The sequence below is a fragment of the Fusarium verticillioides genome, chromosome 9 (genome assembly GCF_000149555.1).
Source record: "Fusarium verticillioides 7600 chromosome 9, whole genome shotgun sequence".
NCBI lineage: Eukaryota > Fungi > Ascomycota > Sordariomycetes > Hypocreales > Nectriaceae > Fusarium > Fusarium verticillioides.
In genome coordinates, this window is record NC_031683.1 from 559,172 (window position 1) to 582,362 (window position 23,191).

Here is a 23,191-nt window from a genome sequence, read left to right on the forward strand (position 1 = left end):
ATCGAGTTTCCGGTTCACATCTGAAGCATTGTATATCAGAAATCCGCATACCTCTGGAAGATTCAAAGCAGCAGCCATATGCAGTGGCTGAAACTTCTTCGCTGGGCCACTTATCAAAGTTCTCCATTTGAAGAAACCGCAGACACTGCGAAGTAAGAAGCGAGTTTGTGGTATGTTGAGCTATCCAGTACTTTTCAATCCCGGCATGTTGGCATATTGCGTTCTCGTCTTCCAGGAATTCGCGGACAGAGAAGTGGGCGAATTCGAAGTATTTTCCATCAGGGGATTTCCGAATGAGGCTACTACACCTATTCAAAATTTCGTATTCCGGTACAGTATTGCCTTGGTCTAGCTTTCCTCCGATCGTAGGGTTGAGACCGCCTGCTGTAGCTCAACTATCGTCAACTTTGGCTCTGCTACAGCCATGAAGTGAAGACACATTTGAACCATGTTTTGCACTCCAAGAGAGCAGTCATTGAGCTTCTCAAGGAGGCGGCGGTAACTCTCAAGTAGGTCGGGAGGGAGCTTGCTTAAAGCTTCGCGGCGCTCCTGGTCGTGAGCACAGTTGCACAGGTAGTCAAGCTGGCAAACTACCCATTTGAACCTGGATCTTGTTATTCTGGCTCATGATGTATGTTATTGGCGGTCTTACATCCCATCAGCCTTAGATACCAACGCGCTCCGGATCTCCTCTTTCATATCCACACTGGCCAACTGCAGATTGCTTTTCCCGCTCCAGGTATGCCAGTCAACCACAGCTTAGAGCCTGGTGTTTCGAGCCAGCGAATAAAAGTCGGCGACTCGGTCAACCAAAGCCCAGTCATGGAATGGCGAAGCTTGATACTTGTTTGTAGTGCGGGTTGTGGATTTGCTTTCATAAAATGATTTAGGATGCGCCTTTTTCGTTTGTTGACAACTATCGTGGTGTTGATCTCAATCCTTCTTGCCACCTCACCTAAAGCCAGAATCTTCTTGTCTATATCATCGGAATTTGAAAGCGACAGTTGGACCTTTCGCATTGTGTCGGCAAGTAAGGCAACACTGATGATTTCCTTGTGTCGAGACAGCTCAACCAAAAGCTCTTTCGTTTCTGAGGATGAGAAGGGCCATTTCAGCTGTCGAACGATGCCATCAAACTTGGACCTTTTGAAACATTCGGAGGCTTTCTTAACTCTCGGTTCAATCTTGATGAATGTCCTGTGACAGTGATTAAGGTATTGATATCTCAATGTCGGGTCGGAGGATTGTCCCTCATTCTCAAGATCTGCTGTTAAAACAAAAGGGAATAAAAAGATTAGGTCTGCCTTGAGGGATATCATAGCACCCCGCATGATGCGGCTGATGCGAGTGTAAGATCATGCAAGTCCTGTCAGCCCTCCACTCATTTCATGCAGAAGGTGCCCTGCTGCAGGTTTCTGTCAAACCTTTGAAAGCAATATAAACAACTCGTCCTAGAGTGAAACTCTTACCTATTGAATGAATATTACTACACGTAATGGCAACAGAAGTGGCATACCCCTAACGCCCTTGTTCCTTTCGGGTCCAACTGCACTTAAATTGACCAGGCTACAAGACCTCAAACTCTTTGGGCAGTTCTTTCTCCTGGACCCAATCAGCAATCCCAGCCGCAAACAACTCTGGCAATTGCAAATGCCATGGATGATAAGCATCCCTCACAACGACAGCCTCATTCTTAACTCCCTTCTTCTCTCCTCCCTCTCTCAGAATAACACCCATATCTCGTACAGGATCCACCTGGTCCATCTTCCCTCCCGCAATAACACAAGTCCTGACCCCAGAGTCTGCAACAGCTTTGACGTCATCCATACTAAAGGCACTGAGCTCCTTGTTCATCGCCTTGGACCTCTCAGGTGAATGGTTCTTCTTCCCTTCGGCAAGCCATTCTTCATAGTCAATTCCCTGCCGTCGGAACGATGCCTCGAGCACACCGGGAATGTTCTGTATGCAATTCGCAATCGACATGGCCATCGGGTGCTCCATGAACCACTTAAACATTCCTCTGTATGGGTAAGCACCTGTTGAGAACGTCGACAATACGACGTCAGGATGGCGATATGTGAGAGTGAGAGCGATAAAACCACCCAGAGATAGACCGACAACGTGTGCTTTTCCGCCGTGTGCGTGATTCTGAATGACTTTAAATACTTCATCAGCAGCTGATGCGAGTGTGAGAGGACGCCCAATGTCCCAGGATCCAGAGTGCATTGGAAGGTCGACGAGAATTAGATGGTAGGAGGACAGTGATTGCTGAGGAGCAACCGATTTCCATTCAACATGACTGCCTCCCCCACCATGTAAGAAGATTATCGATTCATTCTGATCGTTGTTGCGCTCTTCGAAGTAGAGTAGTTTCTCTTCAGGGATGGGTACTTCTGACATATTCAGGGTAGTTAGGGAACGAATTGTTTACACAAAGTATAATGGCTTTTTACAGCAGCGAATCATATAAGTTGGATTTCTGATAAGTTCAATAGGAACGGGAACTAACTGGGGCTTGGCACGTATTTAACGTATCTGCAACAACAAAGCTTTGAGAGACAGAATTCTCATCATTGCTGAGCTCACGGGTAATCGGCATCATTTTGGTGATAAGGAACCAACATGCATACGTAACACAGCAGCTCAACATTGGTCAAACCAACACGAGATCATACCCTGAAAAGACTCGGTTCAAAAGTTCTTAATATATCACACCTAGATACTCAGATAAAGGTCAATCAGCTCGTTGTCCTCCGATAAGCCGGATTTGGAAACTCTCATTCCAATCCACTGTCATGATGAACGCAGGGGGATCGAAAACAGGGGTAGTCCACGCCACAGCACACATGGACCCACCCCCATGGCAAGCTAACGTTAACTCAAGCTACCCCAGATCCTCACCTCGAACCCTCAACCTTACCCCTTCACAACCCATTCTATCGACGAAATATCCGACCGCCAACATGGCCGGTATCAGACTCCGCGATGTCAGCGGGTATCTGATCTTGCTCATCGCCATCACGACCCTGGGGTCGTTGCAGTTCGGTTTTCACCTGGTACGTTCCCTAAACCTCAAATCGTCGTGACATAGGCTAACTAACTTATCTTAGGCTGAACTCAACGCACCCCAGGATGTCATTACATGCCGTAAGAAATCGATCTCCGCCCTCGACAAGATCAAAGGACTGGTCTACAAGCCGAAAGACGACGATGCTGGTTCCGGCTTCATGCCGCACTGTATCCCTATGGACGAGGCTTCGTTTGCGACGGTATCTTCCATCTTCATGCTTGGTGGGCTGTTGGGAGCTTTGGCCTCTGGACCCTTCTCATCGAAGCGCGGACGCCTTCCTGCGATGCGCATCACAGGTCTTCTCTATTTGTTCGGAGCAGCTGTTGAGACCGTCGCAGGAAGCGTCTTCGTCATGGCGCTCGGTCGCTTGTTCGCTGGTATCGGTGCTGGAGCGTCGACTGTCGTTGTCCCTCTTTACATCAGCGAGATTGCACCACCCAAGGAACGTGGGCTGTTTGGCTTTATGACGCAGATTTCGATCAATTTTGGTATCCTGGTGGTTCAGACCATGGGGTTCTTCCTGAGCTACGGCACTGCTTGGAGATGGATCCTCGCTACTGGAGTCTTCATTGCGACAGCTCAAACTTTGGGTCTATTCGTTGTCCCAGAGAGTCCATCGTGGTTGGCGGCACAGGGCAATGCACCCAAGGCCAGGCGGACCCTGCAAAGGATACGTGGAAACGGCTACGACATTCATGAGGAGACTGAGACTTGGGACTCAGATGATCGTGATGCTTCCGAGGAAGATGGCTTGCTTCAGGCGGATAGTGCCTCCGAATCACCATCAAAGGGCCGGACTGAGCATCTTGGATTCTTCGAGGTACTGAAAGATCCTGATACCAGACCTGCAATCGTCGCTGTGGTGGGAATCATGTTTGCTCAGCAACTTTGCGGCGTCAACTCGATCATCATGTACTCCGTGTCTCTTCTTGCTGACCTACTGCCTGTTTCTTCGTCGCTGCTCACCATTCTCGTTTCCGTTGTTAACTTGTTCACTACCATCGCATGCGCTCCTCTTCCAGATCGCCTCGGTCGCAAGACCTGCCTCCTTGCCTCGATTATTGGACAGGGTAGCAGCGCTCTCATCCTAGCCATCTCGATCATCTTTGGAATCAAGATCCTCTCAGCCATCGCTGTCGTGGCCTTTGTCGGCTTCTTCGCAGTTGGTCTGGGCCCGGTCCCATTCCTGATCTCCTCCGAGCTAGTCGGACAAGAGGCTGTTGGCGCCACGCAGAGTTGGTGTCTCGCTGCTAACTACGCAGCGACCTTCCTGGTCGCTCAATTCTTCCCAATCGTAAACTCAGCTCTTAACGACTTGCTGGGTGGCCACGGATGGGTCTATTTCATCTTTGCAGGTCTAGCCGCTGGATCTGCTATCTTTGTGTTCTGGAACGTGCCAGAAACAAAGGGCAAGAAGGATGTCGCTGAGGTTTGGGGCAGGACAAGGCGCGTTGATTAGAAGCCTGCGACAAATGCTGCCTCGACTTATCGTCAGTAAACGATCACGACTGTATCAAGCGTGAGGTACACACACGGAAAGATTTCTTTATTTGTATTCAAGCAGCGTACTAGACAGTCGCAGATATGGCTCTACAGATAGAACGAGGCGCTTGCTGATTTACCGGAAGATCTTCTTGCTGCGGATCATCTGCTCCAACTGCATGACGCCCGCCTTGACTCCGTCAACGATGTAGACAAGGTTACCGTCAGCCTTGCCGTACTCCTCAATAGCAGTCGATCGGATGATCTCCTCCAGACCAGCCATACCACCGCATCCCATGAGCACAACCGACACTTGTCCCTCATTGAGCAACTTTCGAGTGGCCTCCTTGAGCTTCTCCCTTACCTTCTCCGGAGGAACAGTGTGAAAGTCGCCCGCCGTAAGCCCAGACGAGAAAACACCAGCAAACTTGTTATTCACACCATCCTTCTGCTGTCCAAGAAAGTTCTTGACACCATGCGACAAGTGATCCTCCCACCACTTCCCAGTAGTGACAATTCCCCATTTACCTGCATTGTCCGGCGCAGCCATGAGCGAAAGAGACGTGAGGATACTCGCTTCAAAAATACCCGTCACGGCAAGATGTCGATACCTAGTCAACTTTGACACCAGGCAATGGACGCTGAAGCACGCAACGAGGACGCCGTCGTACTTATCCGACTCAAGCTCCTCCTCGATCTTGGGGTCATCGAGGACGGCCTGCGTGCTGCGGTCGATGCCCTCCTGGTCGTTGATGCTGTCTGGGGCGGAGTGGGGAGGGGCTGTGTAGGTATAGATCTCAACTGACTTTTGTGACACATCAGCCTGTGTAGAATTTACGACTGTTTTGCCTTTAGCAGTCTGTGTATCATACGTCTGGTAGTGACATTTGGCGGATGGCGTTGGCCATTCCGTCTGTCATGATGGTGGATGAGTTTGGGTTTAGGACGAGGATGCGGAGATTCCGCCGGAGGAAACGGAGCTCGGACATGATGGATTACACAAAGACTCGACGATACGCAAAGTAATATGTATATAGCTTGATGAAGCTCTAAAACTGTCCCTACACTTAATTCTCTCACTTATCTTGAGAGGGGTCTCTAGTCGACAGGACGGAAGCTAAACAGCTCGCGGGGCGCCACGTGATCCGCCTCAGCCACCTCTGACGACGGTCGGCCACTGAACCCCACTACTGACGACCACCTCAACCTCCTCTAAGCTGAAGCTCCCATATACCAACACTACACCTCCTCGGCCTCACAACCCTCCCAATACACATCCCCCCGTCGTGGTCCATCGCTATAATGTCTAACCCTCCACCCATTGGTAAGCTCCTCCCCTCCCCCCGCAAGCTCCAGAAGCTCCCCCATCTCTCCCCTGACGCAAGCTGACCTCGAACCTCTACCGCTTAGTCCTCGACGGAGGTACCGGTTTCCTCAAGGTCGGATATGCCGCGCAGAACTTCCCCGAGCATCAATACCCCTCCATCGTAGGCCGACCGATCCTTCGTTCCGAGGAGCAGACCGATAGCGATGTTGTCATCAAGGATATCATGTGCGGTGACGAAGCTGCCGCCGCGAGGACAATGCTCCAGATCAGCTACCCCATGGAGAACGGCATCGTTAAGAAGTGGGACGATATGGAACATCTTTGGGATTATACCTTCTACGAGAAGCTCAAGGTCGATCCTACGGGCCAGAAGATCCTCTTGACGGAGCCTCCTATGAACCCTCTTAAGAACCGAGAGAAGATGTGCGAGGTTATGTTTGATAGATATAATTTTGGCGGTGTCTACGTCGCCATCCAGGCCGTTCTGGCTCTATACGCTCAAGGTGGGTTTCCCCCGAAGCTCAATGCTTCTTGCGCAAGAGTTGGTTGCTAATCAATGCGGTGTAGGTCTTAGCTCCGGTGTCGTAGTCGATTCAGGCGATGGTGTCACACACATTGTGCCCGTCTACGAATCCGTGGTGCTCAACCACCTCACGAAGCGATTAGACGTAGCCGGCCGAGACGTCACGCGCAACCTCATCAAGCTGCTGCTGCGCCGCGGCTACGCCCTCAACCGAACCGCCGATTTCGAAACCGTCCGCCAGATCAAGGAGAAGCTATGCTACGTGTCGTACGACCTCGAGCTCGACAAGCGCCTGAGCGAGGATACCACCGTGCTCGTCGAGGATTACACCCTGCCGGACGGACGTGTGATCCGCGTCGGCAGCGAGCGCTTCGAGGCGCCCGAGTGTCTCTTCCAGCCTCACCTCGTCGACAGCGAATCCCCCGGCCTGGGCGAATTCCTCTTCAATACCATCCAATCCGCCGACGTGGACATCCGCTCGTCGCTGTTCAAGGCTATTGTCCTGTCTGGCGGAAGCAGCATGTATCCCGGTCTTCCGTCGCGATTGGAGAAGGAGCTCAAGCAGCTGTGGCTCACACGGGCGCTGCAGGGCAACCCTGAGCGCTTGAGCAAGTTCAAGGTGCGGATAGAAGATCCTCCGCGACGTCGACACATGGTGTTCCTTGGTGGAGCGGTGTTGGCCAACATTATGGCGGACAAGGAGAGTATGTGGGTTACTAAGGCGGAGTGGGAGGAGGAGGGTACTAGAGTGCTTGAGAAATTGGGACCGCGATAAGGGAAAACCTCTGAACAATTGTTAGAGGGGAAGGTATTTTGCGTTCAAGTTAGTTTGTGGTAGACAGCAAGAAAAGACGCTATGAAGATCATGTTGTCTTGACTGGGGGTCTTGACTGATGTCAATTGAGCCAATTGACCAATTCAGACAGCTTTCAATGATGAGACCATTGAAAGCGATAGCATGAGAAGTATAGTTCATGATGATTCCAGAAGAGTGTCCAATGTAACCATCACCAACAAGCTTGACACCATAAAGCGAGCTTAGTCATCACTGAAATGTGACAAACAGTCGCAAAGTTCCAGAACACGAGGCATGAATCTCAATCATACCAAACACCATTCTCACCTTTATCCCGTGTCGCAAACCCTCCCATCGCCAGCGCAACCGATCGCCATCACAGACTCATAACCATCTTATTCCCAATCTCCACAGGGTGGCTCCGCAGCGATTACCCCATATCGCGTCTCTCTGCCCCCAAAGGAATAGCGATCCGCGCCGCAAGAGACTGAACTGAAACTGAAGTACAACGGCTGCAGTTCCCCAGAAACTTTACAGCGCAGTGCCGTTTTTATTAGAGTCTGCAGCGCCAAAGTCAAAAAAAGGGCGCAGTTCGGGATTACACACACTCGTATGCGCATCCTATCAACTCTCACGCGTCGTGCATTAGGACGAGGAGGCGAGAATCTATTACCTACGCTCTATTACGCCTCCGGTATCTATTCCTTTATTTCCCCGCGCGGGGAAACCTTTTCCTTTTCGAATTGATACGATACACTACGGGTACGGACGGGCACATCCAATCTCCTTCTCTTGTGGGTGATACTCCACTCGCAAATCATTGAATCCCGCTTACGGGGACAGAGAGGCAGAGGCAGAGAGAGAGGAGACAGTGCTCGGAAGGACCGTTCCGTTTTTTTTTGTGAGGGTTCTCGGCGCAAGTAAATGAGCGTAACGAATCCGCCGACGGGGGCTTCGGGCCCGGGATCCGTTGGCTTGGGTGCCGTCAGGGGGAGTTTGAAGCGGAGTGTTCAGGCGTCTTTTGAGGGTGAGTCTGCTCTATTTCCCTCTCTCTCTACCTCTAATAATCCAATCCAATTCTCTCATCTTTTTGGGGTTTGTCACATCTCACGAACATATACATCGCCTATCTAAACGTTCCTTGTCTCCTATATCGGTCACTGCACTAGTCTAGCGCATCTGTTGCATGCATTTTGTATCTCTTCCGTGTCCATTCAATATTCATTCTCAATTTCCACGTACATAATCTTGTTCATCAGCTGCTCTGATTTCTTTTTTCTTTTTATTGTCTTTCTCCTCTTCTTTTAGAGTCTCCCTTGTTTTTGCCTCACTCGGGGTTTGCGCCGCATACTTGTCCAAAGAGGGAAAAGATTATCCTGGGGTGTCGATCGACTCTGAACAACGACTTGCCTGACTCGAACTCTCCTCAACTCAGCTCAGCCCAGTCTCAGCTCAGTCTCGGTTCTTCCGAGCTATCAACAAACTCAACGTCTTTTTAAAAGTCTCATCAGCTGAAGCGTCTTGTCTTGTCTTGTCATCGTCAGCACTTTATTTAATCTTTCGGTGTCTCGTTCTCTTTTTTCCGTCTTCGGCGTCTGACAAGCTTCCGTTGCTTTTTTGTCATTGCATCTGTGGACCTCGACCAGCCTTTCACATTTCGCCTCAATCACTCACCATCGTCATCTCACTCGCTCATTCATCTCTTCTGTGCCAATGCCGAGTGGTTAAACGCACACTTCACCAACCGAGACTCAAGCCTTGATCCTCGGCGATGCCTCTCCGTCCTCACATCGGCCTCGGGTTTCCTGCTCACGCTTACCAAAAACGTCATGTAGAACCTCACGATCGCTCAACTGGGTATCAGCCCAAAGTCCGAATCACAGATCGTTACCGCATCATCGGCTTCATCAGCTCGGGTACCTATGGACGGGTCTACAAGGCTGTTGGCCGCAATGGCAAGCCCGTGGGTGAATTCGCTATCAAGAAGTTCAAGCCCGACAAGGAAGGTGAACAGATCAGCTACACGGGCATCTCTCAGAGTGCGATCCGTGAGATGAGTCTTTGCAGCGAACTTCATCACATCAATGTTATTCGTCTTTGCGAAATTATGCTTGAGGACAAGTGTATCTTTATGGTCTTTGAGTATGCCGAACATGATCTATTACAAATCATCCATCATCACACACAACAGCCACGACATCCGATTCCCCCGGCAACCATCAAAAGTATCATGTTCCAACTCCTCAACGGATGTCAGTACCTACACATCAACTGGGTTCTTCACCGTGATCTCAAACCAGCCAACATCATGGTCACTTCATCAGGCGAAGTCAAGATCGGAGATTTGGGTCTAGCACGTCGATTTGATAAACCACTTCACTCACTTTTTAGCGGTGATAAAGTTGTCGTTACTATCTGGTATCGGGCCCCCGAACTAATTCTCGGTTCATATCACTACACGCCTGCCATCGATATGTGGGCTGTCGGATGTATTTTCGCCGAACTTCTTTCCTTGAGGCCCATATTTAAAGGAGAGGAAGCCAAAATGGATAGCAAGAAGACGGTTCCCTTTCAACGCAACCAGATGCAAAAGATTATCGAAATCATGGGTGTCCCAACAAAGGACAAATGGCCTCTATTATCTACCATGCCCGAATACAACCAACTCAACACTCTCGCCAACTCCATGGCATCATCTCACCATAACCATCACAGCCATCATCATCCTCATCACCACCACGGCCACTACGGATCCCGCAACCCACCGCCCCCTCCCCCAGGCGGTTCGAACCTCGAGAAGTGGTATTACAGCACCATCAACCACACCAGCGCTCCCGGCGGCACACCACCACTTGCCTCACTCGGCTCAGAAGGCTACAAGCTCCTCGCCGGTCTTCTAGAGTACGACCCCTCAAAGCGTCTCACAGCTGCACAAGCCCTTCAATCTCCCTTCTTCTCAACCGGTGACCGTGTCAGTGCGAATTGTTTCGAGGGCTGCAAGAACGAGTATCCTTGTCGACGTGTGAGTCAAGATGATAACGATATACGGACGAGTAGCCTTCCGGGTACGAAGCGGAGTGGATTACCGGATGACTCATTAATAAGGCCTGCCAAGAGGCAGAAGGAATAGGGATCCAGGGGATGGGCCAGACGGATTGCTCGTCCTTAGGTCATTTACCCATCGATCATTCGGTCTGAACCATTTATTCGCCCTTCGATGGTTTACTGCCAGATTGCGCACCCACCTTCGTGTTTCTGTAGAAGGTGTGCAACGCATTTCCCACATCGTCAGGCAAGGAGAGGATTGTATCATTGATTATTGTTCGGCGTGGTATGGCGTTTACGTATGCACGGATTACGGTTGTCACTTTTGGGTTGAGCGGATAGATAGAGCGGTTGTTATAGCATATACCCGGCGTTCAATACAATGGAGATTGGTTCACTACAGCGTGTTCGTGATAAAGGTGAAGGCTGTATGGTCTATCCTTGAAAGGACAGCGGGTAGTAGCCCTCACACTGACGATCTGAATGGCATTCAACAAAGCCTCAGCCGATCTGCTATATACCAGAGCTGAGGGACGACTATATAAGAGTTTGAGTTGCACTGCTGTCACCAAGAAAGCAGCAATCCCGTGCAGCCTGCGATGGGCTGCTAAGCACAAGGATCCATGGAAAGTTTAAATATTGTCGTATTTGTCTCTCCATCTCACTAAATCCACATCACCGATTTACCCTTCCAACCATCTCACATCATCACCCCAGAAGAAATATAAAAGGGTGCCATATCATTAGAACAAATACCATAAAAAAGGGGGCCCAGTGACATTATTTTTCAACACAGATTCTCTTCTCTTTCACCAACGATACGGAAAACGTATAAAAACAGCAAAACGACAAAGATTTCAACAATACAAAAAAGACTTTCGAGGTCGACATGCCTCAGATACGTCTGCCTATCTCTTCTCTCTCTCTTTTTCCACAAACTGCCTGCTCCATCCCGTGTGAATTATCTATCATTTTGGTTGTGTGTGTAAAGTTCCTCCCCACATCCCCCCTTCATCAAGAACAGTTTCAAGGTTTGACTTCCAACGCGAGAAGTCAGGTAAAATAGAAGAATTAAGAAAAAAGAAGAAGCAAAGATATGATAAACAGTCCGGGTATTTCAGCAAATTCGGCGAGTTGTTTTTGGTGTGAGGAGTTTGGAAAGGGCGTAGTGAGGGTTTGAGGGGTGATTTCTCCTTGGGGAGAGGAGGGCTGTTATGATCCCGAGATGTGGTATGGGCGAAATCATCCTCCTTTACCTCAAGCGTGACATAGCTTGTAACTCTTAATATCGAGATGCAGGCTCGGGAGGTAGAAAAGAATTCGGGATCGTTTCGAGATAGCGTGGTAGTGAAAAGCCCTCAGGGTGAAGACGAAGAAACGTCGCATGACTCGCTCCTCGTCTACTTCTTAGCCGGAGTCGGAGGGGCCTTGACATTGTTGGACAACCACGCCAGACCCTCGAGAAGACCCTCGCCCGTGGTGGCGCAGCTGGGCACCACGTACCAAACCTTGTCCTTGAGCTTGGAGAGCTGGAGAGCCTCGGTGACTTCTTGGGGTTTCATAGCTGTACCTCGTTAGCTGACATTGTATATCGGGTGTTGAAGGGAGACACATACCCTCTGCCAAATCTTGCTTGTTGGCAAACACGAGTAGTAGACTGTCCTTCATCTCACGATCGTTGATGATACGGTGAAGTTCTTGTCTGGCCTCCTCCATTCGGTTCCTATCGGAAGAGTCGATAACGAAGATAAGACCCTGAGTACCTGCACCCAAAAGCATCAGTATTGACTTCACCCCTAAGCATCCTTTGGACCGTTACTCACCGCTGAAGTAATGCCTCCACAGAGGACGAATCTTGTCCTGACCGCCGACGTCCCAAACGTTAAACTTGACATTCTTGTACGTAACCGTCTCGACGTTGAAGCCGACCGTGGGAATCGTGGTGACGTCCTGGCCGAGCTTGAGCTTGTAGAGGATAGTTGTCTTTCCGGCAGCGTCGAGACCGAGCATGAGGAGGCGCATCTCCTTTGATCCGAAGATCTTGCCCATCATCTTTGAGAATTGGCCGCCCATGATTGCGGCTTGTGTAGAGGGTGTCCGGTTATGTTTTATTCGGTATGCGCTCGTGGGTGGTGTGATGTGATGTGATGTGGTAGGAATACAAAGGAAGTCGAGTTGAGTTGCGTTGTCGTGTTTCGTTTCGAAGCCTGCTCGATGCGCAATGTGTCAGCCTCGCTTCTCGTGTGATACCAATAAGACAACAATGCTCTCCGATGCAACGGGAGGACCAGAGAATGGCGTGTCAGATTGCAACAGGTGATGATTGATGTAATTGTTGCTGTCTGACGTTTTGTTCGCCAACGAAAAGGCGAGAGATCTTGACAAAAGCAATCAAGGCTCCAGATTTCTCGTATCTCCCCCCTGTTGATTCCCAGGATTGGCTCTCGAGTCGTTTGTTGATTGTCGCAGATAGAAAAGGACCCAATACATACAATACACCTTGTGCTGCTTCGTCGGCGCGTATCGCAACGTTTGTTTGTTTTGTTTATCCGTGTCGCAAGGTAGTTTCGACAGGAAGGACTCTGTAACTTGGCGGTGTCGTTTCGATTGAAGACGTAGACGTAGACGTAGACGTTGGAATACTACAGTATCAGAGAGAAATGGATCTAGTATCAAGCAAGCATCAATCAAAGCAAATCAAATCTGGACTCTTCTCTTTTCCCCCCGTCAGGGGAAAAAAAGGGACGGACGGGTCAATCCCTTCTTGTTTGCTGCTTCCCTTCCCCTGGCCCTGTGCTCCTCTCAGCCTAGCGCCCAGCACGGGGCAACGACGCGGGCGGGGACAGTTGACAGCGCCAATCCCTTGCTTCCCTTCTAGCCCTTATGACGATAGGCCACTTGGGTCCCCTGTCCAGTCCCTGAAATGAGATACGGTCACTGTAAGGTACCCGACCTGGCCTAGCTGGCTCAAATTCCAGGCCGTGCAGCCATAAACAACATAACCTTACCGACAACCATCAATCAATTGTATCCGTTTGTCCAGGGTCAACACTAATAACCTCCGAGGCTCTCGTCATTAGCGTAGGCCTCGAATCACTTCACTTCGGTCAACTTCATATCGTCCCCAATATCAACGGTAATAATACTCAATTGATGCTTGCTATTGCGTCGTAAGCAACTGCTCTATGGTCTGTTTTCCTGGAAGCCTTATCATATCCACTGCAACGTTATCATTAAACGCACCGGAGCATATAACAACTCCTAGCACATATCTCGGTTTCGTCGGGCTATGCTCTGTATTCAATCACAAATCTCCTCTCCACCTGCTGCAGTGTTGAAGAGTCGTTCTCCCCCTCAAACTTGAGATTGACCTTGCCGTCGCTGTCCATGCTATGAACCTCCGCCTTGTAGAATGTGGTTGTGTTTGGATACAGCGCCAGCACCACCTTGCCTGATTCCCAATCTTTCAACGTCGAAGCTTGGCTCTCAGGTGTGATGGGAATCATACTGCTGGCACTTGATCGGTACTCCTTCTGTTTGCTCTGATCCTCGGGTTCTATATCTAGGACCTTGTATCGTCGGCTTTTGCCCTCACCCATCACCTGCGCGACCTCACCAAGTATCCAGTCTGATGTTGTATCCCCATTCAACGCTTTGGGCTTGAATGCAACAGCGTCGCCTTTTGAGAAGACAACTTTGGACTTGTTGTTCCCTGATCCGACACCGCTCCCAACTGACCCCTGAGGCTCGACACTATCGGCCTTTGGAGGCATGCTGTCACGGTCTCGTTCTCTTTCCCTCTCGCGTTCTCGTTCCCGTTCTCTCGCTCGGTCACCATATTTTCTTGCCGATCCTCCAATCGGACTCGGCACGGGTGAATCACCAGCCCCGTCAAAGTCGTAGAGCGAAGATGCTGCCGCCGCGCTATCTCGAGCATTCCTCTTACCAGGCCCCGCTGCTTGAGCATCCTGCTGTTCCTTAGCGTGCACCACGGCGCGCAACACTTTGAGCTGCTCGATAGTATTTTTGAGTGCTGACATGTTAGCCTCCGAGTGCTTAACCCCTGTCCGACATAGCTGTTCCATCTCTTTCAGCGAGTCACTCGGAATCTTCTCCAAGTCCATCGTACCGACTTGTTTATCCATCGTGACAAGCTCCGTAAGACTGTCATTCTCGGCATTGATTCCGGAGACAATCTCCCCCACTTGACTCTTGCACAGCTCCCATATCTGTACTTCCTCTCCATGTGAATTACCGTTGTTACGGTTGGACGCCCGTCCGCTTCTGTTTCGTTGCGACATCTCGCGGTTGTGGCGCTCCGGCTTCACCGACTCCGGCCGCGGGGTATTATGTTCACTTCTCGGCGACCTCTTCGGCGTGCCCACGTCTGAAGTGATATCCCGACTATGGTTCTTGGTCCTCGACTTTGTCGGACGGTTTGGGGTCGAATCTCTGCTCGAAGGATCCTGTCGCTTCGAGCCTGATCGTTTCGGCTCCGGCGTGTTGGAGGACTGGCGCAGAGACTCTTGAAAGCTATTCTCCCTTGAGTGAGTACCGCTTCGCCTAGGCTTCAGGGGAATCTGGTAGTAGGGGCCGAGATCTTCTTGGAGGTTCTTGAGTTCGTCCCGCGCAGGCTTCTGCCCGTTAGCCATCCTGCCCCGATACCACCGCCTAAACAGAATGTTGCGATGAGAATCAACCCGAGGAAGGAAACATTATGACGACGAGAGGGACAATGAAGAGACGAAAGCAAGCGCAATTGATCAAAAAAAGGGAATTGAAGCACATAAGATTCATGAATTCTATGAGAAAAAATTGGACTAACCTGAGTTAAGAGAGGCCCGAGTGCTCACAGGCCGAGGCGGGATGGTATGGGGAAGGAAAGGCGACTAAGACAGAAGGCGCGTCGCAGATGAGAAGGGATCGGCAAAATGAGCAAAAGAGGAGAGAGGCTGTGACGGATTATATAAGTGAATAGAGTTGGGTTATTATATCATGCCATGAAGTATGTGAGAATAGAGTTGAGGTATAATTGAAAGCCTATTATTGTTCAATAGTGTAGTCGTCGGGTATCATGGATGTCGTGTCAATCGTGATGGTGCTTAGTCTTTCTCTAACAGCTGAGGCTGGTGATCCATTGCCAAGGGGAGCATCCTCCGCGGCAGAACAAAAGGCGGTGAGGGAAAGACATGCCGCATTTGGAGGGGCTTGAGGGGAAGCTTGCTTATCATGACAACGATAAGGGTGTGAATTTGATATCCGATGATTATTGGCACTGTATCATGATACCTCATGGACTGTAAAGCATGGTGTTGAGATGTAAATGGCACTTTATAACCTGATATTGACTTTTGCATGGGTGCATGTTGTATTCGAAGCTTATTCATATAGACCAGTAGACATTGTGTGTACGTTTGAACTCGAAGTTACTTCTCATCCTTATCAAAGCTGTCCATCATGAATCTTTGTTCCTCATTAAAAGTATATCTACCACAAACACCATTTTTCACACTCACCCCACTCCCATATCATCTATAGCTTCTCCTTCTCAGAATCGTCAATCTCACAAAACGCCTTGAACGTCGTAAACTCATCATCCTCACCCCCCTCACTCTCAAGCACAAGCTCCGCCGTAGCGCCCACAAAGTACACATACCCCTCCTTCATCTCATAGCTCGTAGGCCCAACAGCGATCCTCCCCTTTCCACCCGTGCAGATGACAATGCTAGGTCCCTCGATAGGCTCAAACGTAGCCTTTGCGCCATCCCCGCGGAGCAGGGTGCGCACGACGCTGAACTCCTCGATGGGTGGGTCGTACAGCACTACCGCTGAGCCGGAGCTGTAGGCGTTGCGGTTGAGTGTTGCGTAGGGGTATTCGGTGGGTGTCATCTTTTGTTGCTCGATGGGCGCGAAGTTGTAGGTTAGCATGTCGACGAGTGTTGAGACGTCTTTGAACTTGGGTGTGAAACCAGCGCGGACAACGTTGTCGGAGGCTGCCATGCACTCCATGATGTCGCCGGAAATGTAGGCGTGAATGTCGTCGGCGACTAGGAACAAAGCCTCGCCAGGCTCCAGAGTGACAAAGTTGAGGAAGAAGAGCACGAAGCATCCAATGTCGTCGCCAAACTCGCCATGTGTTCGCTTCACGAGCTCAGCGAGCTTCTCGCCAGAAGTAGCAGGGACACCACCACCAGCGAAATCAGCGCCCTCCCTCTCAGCCTGCTCAACAAGCTTGGGCATTTGCTCAGCAATATCCTCAGCAGACGAAGCCATCAGCGCGCCAAAAGCCTTCTTCAGAAACTTCTTCTTCTCATCCGTAACACCCTCATCACCATCCTTAGCAACCTGCGCAAACTCCTTGGCAGCTTCTTCGCCCACGAGCGCTCTCAGCGCAGGCACTGTCTCGAGGAAGTGAGCAATCTCAGTGAGGGGTCGGAAACCGCAAAGACCCTCGAAGGGGGTAATGGCGATGGCCATTTCAGGCTTGTGGTTATCATCGGGGTAGTTCTTTGCATCGCGAGCGTGGAGTTGCTCGGCGAGCTTCTTGTTGGGGTGGGCTTGGATCGAGAGCGCCTTTGCGATGGAGAGGACCTTGAAGAGGAAGGGGAGCTTGTGGCCGTAGTGGGAGGAGATGGTTTGCGAGAGGAGTGACTGGTTATCCTCGCAGAGATCGAGGAGGGTTCGGCCGGTGTTGAGGTCTCGAGAGGGGTTCGAGGGATGAGTTCCCATCCACAGCTGCGCAGACATTAGTATGCGCTACAGACACATCATGTTGATGCTCACCTCTGCGTATGGAGTATCAGACTCGATCTTCAGGTCATCAGAGGGCGTAGCGGCCGCAAATCGGGCAGCGGCAGAATCATTGCCCTTCTTTCCCCAGGCGTACGAGTTGACACCGCATTGTAGACGAAGTAGAGGAACCTGCATATTTGCGATGTTCGTTGTTGGCGGTGAATGCGACGATGAAGCTATAGCTTAGCTTGGGGGGGGTCAAATGCCTAAAAACGAACAGCAAGTCTTTGCCTTGGATATAAATAAATCTTCTAAGCTATCAATCGCAAAGAAGAAGAAGAAAAAAAGATCAGAAATTGCAATGGAAGTTGGCCAAACAGAAAACAGATGATGACAGCAGTTATGACGGAGCCCATGGAGGGGAAGTCAGAGCATTACATTACTCTTCAGTTACGTTAACCCCCCATCACCCAAATTTAGCTCCCCCTTCCCCTCCACTGAACCACTCTAGCCACTATAACAACGGCACACGAACGTGGTGATTCCGGGCTCTTGTAGGGAAAAGTACCGGAGTAGCTCCGTTTTTAGAACGTCCAAGAACCCCGCTGTGGGCCTGAAACTATCGACTCGTCTTTTTCCTATTCAGGGTAGATCTTATTCATGTGATGATGAGCCTCATTACACGATATCAGGGGTTTTATATTGCAACTCAAGGGCTGTAATTTGATGTGAGGGCTATTCGATAGTCTTGTATCTAATTACTTGTCTATCCCTCGGCTTTCAAATTTGCCAACAGTCATGTGGAAGACAATTCACAACAAGATTGGTGAACAATGGGTACACATCGTAAAGATACATGTTATTGAAGAGCAGACTCACTAATGAGTACTCAATGCTCAAGGTGCCGCATACATGTACACAGGTGCTTCGTCAAACGACGTCAGCTCTTTCATCTGACTTAGCTTAGACAAAGTCCGGTCATTCATTATCCCATCCATCCACTATCCGCCCAGTTCCTCCTCTCAATCTTGACTTTCACCATTTTTTGTTGTCCCAAAATAAAGCAATGTACAGACTTATGCACCCAGCAGAACATAACAGAACAGAACACACCAAAACACCTCGTTTTCCTTCTCCCCAAACTTCAAGGTCTGATAACTCGTGTAGTCCAGGCCCAATGGTATGACCGTGTTCACCGACGCAGCCACCTGTTTTCTCCTCTCTCGTACCAAAAGACTCCAAAATCAAGGGCTGCAAGGCAATGCAATGCCCTGGGGATAAAACGCCAGAGGAGGTCAAAAGGTGAGAAAAGAGCGATATGCTACATAATTTGACGACCAATCATGCGAATAAAAACGGAAAAACAGAAAGAGAGAAAAGAAAACACGTAACTCATGTATCGGGGTGGGAGTTAAGACTCGACCGAGGCGCCACCGTGGCACAAACCAACGCTTGACGTGCTTCCCCGGTGAACGCTGTGCTCATCGTCTTGCGAATTCTCTGGAGGACTAATAGCCTCCCAAGTCGAGGTTGTTCCGACGGCGGGACGATCGATGAGTAATTCGACCATGACAAGCGAGCTGGCATTGGTAGGACATTCGTCCCATCACAGCATAGAAGTGCGTTTTCGTGCCTCGTCAACGACCTCAACTCCGTTGACCCCGTAAAGACCCAAGCCATTGCAACAACAGACAGTGAAATGCCAATGGCAATGACCGAAATGCCTGCCCAGAAGAAAACATAGCGCACTGTAAACCCTCAAAACCGTGTATCAATGCAAGCAAACAATGTACAGTGATATTAGCCGCAGCTAATCCAAGTTTTCCTGCTTCGTATCAAACAGAGATATCAAGCTCGCAGCGTTCCCGTGGCCTTGCGGTAGCTGTCTGCAGCGGTATCTGCCCCAACGCTTCCAAGATCGCCAGGAGGCATCATGTAAGCTGCAGATTGGTGCGTCATGTAGTGCGTGTTGCCGTGGCCCAGCGGGAAGGACGATATGCCACCGCTGTTAAGGGTGGGCATGTCGCGACGAGCAGTAGTTGAAGGTGCCGCAGTGACTGAGCTGGTTGTGTCTATGTAGCGGTACGTCATCTCAGAGCCCGGACGCATAGAATCGGTCTGTCCCAACACAGATGCATCCGAAGGACCAGTGCAGGAGTAGTAGTCATTGCTTTGGCGGCCGTATTGATGAGCGAAGTTCGCAGGATACGAGGGCAGACAGCCCGAGGTGGAGGACATGCTTGAGGACTCGTAGCTTGTGTAACTCGAGGGCGCCTCGGAGGTGCTGCTCACAGGCGACGTCTCCGATGTCGAAGCTTGCGACGACTTGCTGCTGCTGCTGTAGATAGAGCTACCAGAATCGTTCTTGTAAGACGATCCCATCGAACTGGGTAGCGCAGTCCGTCCCACTGGTGCGGGCAGGAGCCTGTCCCCCACGTTGACACTTGCTGCCATGTTTTGGAAACCAAGACTCTTCGAGTCAGTAGGGAGGTTCTGATAACCCAGGCTTTTGGTGGAGTCTGGCATCATGGTCTGGTACGCGAGGCTTGTCGAGTCTGTAGTAACTGGAGCAGGTCGATGTACCAAGCTCGTGACAGTGGTTGGACCACTGTAGGCGTAGTTTGGCTCCATGTCCACGCAGAGGGCAGACTTGCCTGTCGTTCCAGGGGCGATTCGATGGCTCATTGCATAGTCCGATTCATGAACTGAGGAGTAGGGTGCTTGGTACATACTGTTGTAGTAGCTCTGATCATCCGCATATCCATGGCCCCAGGTTGCAAGGGGGCAGTACGGCTTCGCACCATATCCATAGGCAGTGGGAGTACGATAGACGAATGGATCACTGGTGTAGGATGGCACGCCATCAACATAAGCTGGGGCAGTCGAGGGTAGAGACGATACGGCAGAACTTCCTCTCGCTTGGTACTGTCGAGAAGCTTCAAGGCTGTAATTGAAGCCTTCACTCTTCACAATAGGTGCTTCATGAGACGCAACCTGGTCCATAGTGTAAGTAGTAAACTACACAGCATCGTTCTACGTGAAAACATACTCTGAGGAACTGGCAAGGCTCATGGCCTGCATTCTTGCAGTTGGTGCATGGTCCTCCGTTGCCAGTATCGCCACTGCAACGAATCTTCCTCTTTCGACACCGACCACACTGAATCTGTTGTTAGCACGCTACACAACTATGTAAGTCTCGCACACACACCACACACCAGGTAAGGAAGGGGATGGGGGAGGTTTGCACTTACTGCTACCGCGATGCGCTTCCTCTGGGGAGTCACATCGTCATCCCTCTCGCTCATGATAGTTGCCCTCGTGTCAGGATGAATGGGGTAAGCAGCCCCCCGACGTTCCGGGTATGAGAAGATATTCACCCGGCTCGGCCCATATCGCCGCGGATCTGTCGAGTAACAGTTTTGACTGACCATTGTGCCGATCCAGTTACGGGTACTTAGGTGGTGAAAACGAAGGACTGGAGTCTGATTCGAGACTCAGAGTGGCTGCCTGACGAACTGCCTCATAGAGATTGACAATCTTCCTTGTTGGGTGATGTCTTATCACAGGAGTAGGCTCAAAAAAGATCCCCCGGCTGTGAAAAGACAAAGTCCAAAGCTTGAAGTCGTTCCCGGATTGCAAGCACTCGTCCGTCGGGAGTCTCGGTAACCAAAGAAGTAAAGCGAACAATAAGTTTGTTGTCGATTTGTTGAACAGTTGAGAGAAAGATTAAGATTACCAGTTCCCGTCAACTTCGGCTTGAAAGGATTTGGAGTTTTTGAGGAGGCAGATATCAACAAGACCGAAAGAAACAAGAGATCCAAAGACCAGAACATCTGCGGCCCATGGCATCCTGATATACTCCGTACCACTCACTGACTTAGACCGCTCCTGGGTATGGTCGTTTGGATAGTGTTTGCTCGCCCAAGCTCAACGACATCTTCCCCTTCCTACCAATAAACGGCCCTAATCTTTGGCAGCACCGAGTAGATCCACATCAATCAGGGAGTTTAGAATGATCGAGGCACCTCCTCCGGTGCTCTGTGCAATGGGCCACACCTCGTACAACAGATGACATTTGCCCAGAGCCCTCCCTCAACGTCCTCGTCACCTATCAGCACTACGCAAAAATTGTCTGGCTGGAGGCTACTAGTTATGCGACAAATCCCACGGCTAACAGCAGGTGGCTTGCATGATGGCAGGATTACCATGAGGCAGCGATTCCCTCAATATCATGGCATTGATGGAGCGAATCCAAACGGGCCTCCAACCCAAAATGGCAGCGGCCAGATCTAGTTGATCGGTCTTGGGCTTCCCCAGATCGTACTGTATGAGATGCAGATAGCCTGGGCTGGGCTGAACTGTTCAGAACCTGAAACGAGCATCCCCACACGGAATGCCTCTATCTGGAGTGCACTGAGTCGTGTTGAAGTCAGAGAAATTGCTCTTCAAGTATACAGTTGAGGGTACGACTGTACTGCCATGCCATACGACACTTGAAGCGAGACGTCGGCCGATAAGCAAGCCCGTGCAGATCTGACACTGCAACAACCGAGCTAGTCAAAGATCCTAATCCGTTTTGTTTGTCAAACAGCTCCTGTTCCTGTCTTGGAACAATGGAAGCACTCAAGTTGTAGTCAAGACGAGACCGCCTTGGCCCATCTCAGCAAACGGATATTATGTCTGGGGGGCAAACCCCACCGAGACACAAAACCTTGACAGACAAGGTCAGGCCTGCAATGGAACCACGAAACCCAGTTGTGAATCTAAACGATTAACTGATCTAGCCTCCGTCAGAACTTGGAGTGCAGAGATATCCTTCGCTTGTCGCGCAACGTACGCTAGTCGTCAAGAATGCAATTACTTGCTGCTTGTGATCTAGTTGTGTAACGGGCGTGCACCACAGTAATCGACAGGTACTTCGGTATATGAAGCACGCACAGTAGACTTTCAACCATGAAGCTCTGGACCCTGTCCCTTGCAACTGCCTTGTCTGATCTTGTCTTAAACACGGGTCATCTACAATCCATGCCATCGATCAACGAATCTCGATAGAATCGCAGCCTCTCAGACCTCTTAACCCGGTAGCTGGGTGGTGGTGGGTCTATAATCCTTGCTGGTGTGTGCGGTAATGTCGAAGCCAAGATACTTTTGCAGATACCAATGTTTCGACTACAAACACCTGAAAACGTGGTTGAGAAAGCATCTAATGCTGGTGCCCATGAAAAGAAACTCTTCCCGTCAGTCCAGGGGCGAGACTGAGGCACAAAGTCACCTCACACACCACAACAGCCATCTTAGGCCATTAAAACGCTGTTCGACTTGCTTTTGACGTTGCTCCATGAATTTTCTTTTCTCACGGCGAGGCTTTGCATGTGTAAGATGATTCTGCTTCAAGGCCCGCTCAAAGTGCAGTATCCTATGGCCTTCGTTTGCTTGTATGAGGTACTGTGCTGTTGACATTGGTCCCAACACAAAAATGAAAGGCAGCACACAAACAGCATAGATTATGATCACAGCTTGACGAAAAAAGGTATGCCACCGTGGCGATGGTTACACAAGAGGACGTCTCCACAATGAGCTGAGTTGTCTGGTGTTAGATCTGCAGAACCAGGTCACAAAGGATTAACCTCCCAGATGCTCAAGAGCCACCAATATGTAAAAAGCAAGGAGTGCCAGCCAGGACTCTTATCCATATTAGGGACAGGCCGCTAAATAGTGCGTGTCGGTGCGAGTGTAAATATAGTGTCAAGGCCAGAGCCTGTATTGGGGATGCATTGCAGAAACAAAGCCAAACACTAACCACGTCTAGAAACCATGGGAGCCGATAAGACCTCAAGGTCCGATGACTTGCAGTTGGAACAAGCTTGAGTCTGCGCCTGCGCATCGAGAACAGATTTCAGTAAAGACGCCACGAGAGACGGGCAGATGCTCTTCTACAGGGATTTGGTACCAGTGGCGGAGGTCTTGTCCTTGTCGTTCGTGTGGCGCGATGTCTTGCTTGCATCAAACGCATAGGGCTTCGAGCTGACACCTTCGGGGCTCTTCCAGGGCTGAGGCACCATTCCACATCAATGGCGCTGTTCGAGTGAATATCCACAAACAATAGAACTGTCTCAAGTAGTAGAAGCAAAGACAAGGTCGTTTGTGAGATCTCTCGTCTCCAAGTCCATTGACCGAACGAGGCTTGTACGAAAAATCTCAAACTGACGCAGTAAC

At 50.2% G+C, this 23,191-nt stretch overlaps 10 protein-coding genes across 14 annotated transcripts; 3 read left to right on the forward strand and 7 right to left on the reverse strand.

The window, feature by feature from the left end:
• Positions 1-1,397: 1,397 nt before the first annotated feature.
• Positions 1,398-2,607, reverse strand: FVEG_11155 (hypothetical protein). Its single transcript, XM_018900322.1, has one exon. It carries the CDS (start codon positions 2,398-2,400, stop codon positions 1,567-1,569), a length of 834 nt encoding a protein of 277 aa, XP_018758581.1. The 5' UTR covers positions 2,401-2,607; the 3' UTR covers positions 1,398-1,566.
• Positions 2,608-2,963: 356 nt separating this feature from the next.
• FVEG_11156 (hypothetical protein) lies at positions 2,964-4,529 on the forward strand (the record flags this gene model as incomplete). Its single annotated transcript, XM_018900323.1, has 2 exons — positions 2,964-3,056; positions 3,111-4,529. The coding sequence occupies 2 exons, from the start codon at positions 2,964-2,966 to the stop codon at positions 4,527-4,529; spliced, it is 1,512 nt and encodes a 503-aa protein (XP_018758582.1).
• Positions 4,530-4,594: 65 nt separating this feature from the next.
• FVEG_11157 (hypothetical protein) lies at positions 4,595-5,667 on the reverse strand. Its single transcript, XM_018900324.1, has 2 exons — positions 5,425-5,667; positions 4,595-5,357 (listed from the first exon to the last, which is right to left on the reverse strand). The coding sequence occupies exons 1-2, from the start codon at positions 5,539-5,541 to the stop codon at positions 4,689-4,691; spliced, it is 786 nt and encodes a 261-aa protein (XP_018758583.1). The 5' UTR covers positions 5,542-5,667; the 3' UTR covers positions 4,595-4,688.
• A 64-nt stretch (positions 5,668-5,731) lies between these two features.
• On the forward strand, positions 5,732-7,366 carry FVEG_11158 (actin-like protein 2). The gene is made up of 3 exons (XM_018900325.1): positions 5,732-5,876; positions 5,963-6,382; positions 6,447-7,366. The coding sequence occupies exons 1-3, from the start codon at positions 5,855-5,857 to the stop codon at positions 7,175-7,177; spliced, it is 1,173 nt and encodes a 390-aa protein (XP_018758584.1). The 5' UTR covers positions 5,732-5,854; the 3' UTR covers positions 7,178-7,366.
• A 756-nt stretch (positions 7,367-8,122) lies between these two features.
• Positions 8,123-10,328, forward strand: FVEG_11159 (CMGC/CDK/CDK8 protein kinase; the record flags this gene model as incomplete). Its single annotated transcript, XM_018900326.1, has 2 exons — positions 8,123-8,225; positions 9,034-10,328. 2 exons carry the CDS (start codon positions 8,123-8,125, stop codon positions 10,326-10,328), a joined length of 1,398 nt encoding a protein of 465 aa, XP_018758585.1.
• A 325-nt stretch (positions 10,329-10,653) lies between these two features.
• On the reverse strand, positions 10,654-13,011 carry FVEG_11160 (ADP-ribosylation factor 6). 2 transcript variants are annotated; one of them, XM_018900327.1, is made up of 4 exons: positions 12,736-13,011; positions 12,067-12,450; positions 11,860-12,006; positions 10,654-11,807 (listed from the first exon to the last, which is right to left on the reverse strand). In XM_018900327.1, exons 2-4 carry the CDS (start codon positions 12,314-12,316, stop codon positions 11,644-11,646), a joined length of 561 nt encoding a protein of 186 aa, XP_018758586.1. In that variant the 5' UTR covers positions 12,317-12,450; positions 12,736-13,011; the 3' UTR covers positions 10,654-11,643. The 2 variants fall into 2 exon arrangements, with proteins under 2 accessions (XP_018758586.1, XP_018758587.1); XM_018900328.1 differs by lacking the exon at positions 12,736-13,011 and having other exon boundaries at positions 12,067-12,653.
• A 350-nt stretch (positions 13,012-13,361) lies between these two features.
• On the reverse strand, positions 13,362-15,418 carry FVEG_11161 (SAGA-associated factor 29). Of its 4 annotated transcripts, none has more exons than XM_018900332.1 (2): positions 15,069-15,418; positions 13,362-14,776 (listed from the first exon to the last, which is right to left on the reverse strand). In XM_018900332.1, the coding sequence occupies exon 2, from the start codon at positions 14,542-14,544 to the stop codon at positions 13,531-13,533; it is 1,014 nt and encodes a 337-aa protein (XP_018758591.1). In that variant the 5' UTR covers positions 14,545-14,776; positions 15,069-15,418; the 3' UTR covers positions 13,362-13,530. The 4 variants fall into 4 exon arrangements, with proteins under 4 accessions (XP_018758591.1, XP_018758589.1, XP_018758590.1 ...); XM_018900330.1 differs by having other exon boundaries at positions 13,362-14,877; XM_018900331.1 differs by having other exon boundaries at positions 13,366-14,781.
• A 139-nt stretch (positions 15,419-15,557) lies between these two features.
• On the reverse strand, positions 15,558-17,408 carry FVEG_11162 (mannose-6-phosphate isomerase). Its single transcript, XM_018900333.1, has 2 exons — positions 17,027-17,408; positions 15,558-16,978 (listed from the first exon to the last, which is right to left on the reverse strand). Exons 1-2 carry the CDS (start codon positions 17,168-17,170, stop codon positions 15,776-15,778), a joined length of 1,347 nt encoding a protein of 448 aa, XP_018758592.1. The 5' UTR covers positions 17,171-17,408; the 3' UTR covers positions 15,558-15,775.
• A 1,415-nt stretch (positions 17,409-18,823) lies between these two features.
• Positions 18,824-20,280, reverse strand: FVEG_11163 (hypothetical protein; the record flags this gene model as incomplete). The annotated part of the gene is made up of 3 exons (XM_018900334.1): positions 18,824-19,969; positions 20,025-20,132; positions 20,227-20,280. The coding sequence occupies 3 exons, from the start codon at positions 20,278-20,280 to the stop codon at positions 18,824-18,826; spliced, it is 1,308 nt and encodes a 435-aa protein (XP_018758593.1).
• Positions 20,281-20,982: 702 nt separating this feature from the next.
• Positions 20,983-21,183, reverse strand: FVEG_11164 (hypothetical protein; the record flags this gene model as incomplete). Its single annotated transcript, XM_018900335.1, has 1 exon — positions 20,983-21,183. One exon carries the CDS (start codon positions 21,181-21,183, stop codon positions 20,983-20,985), a length of 201 nt encoding a protein of 66 aa, XP_018758594.1.
• Positions 21,184-23,191: the final 2,008 nt, after the last annotated feature.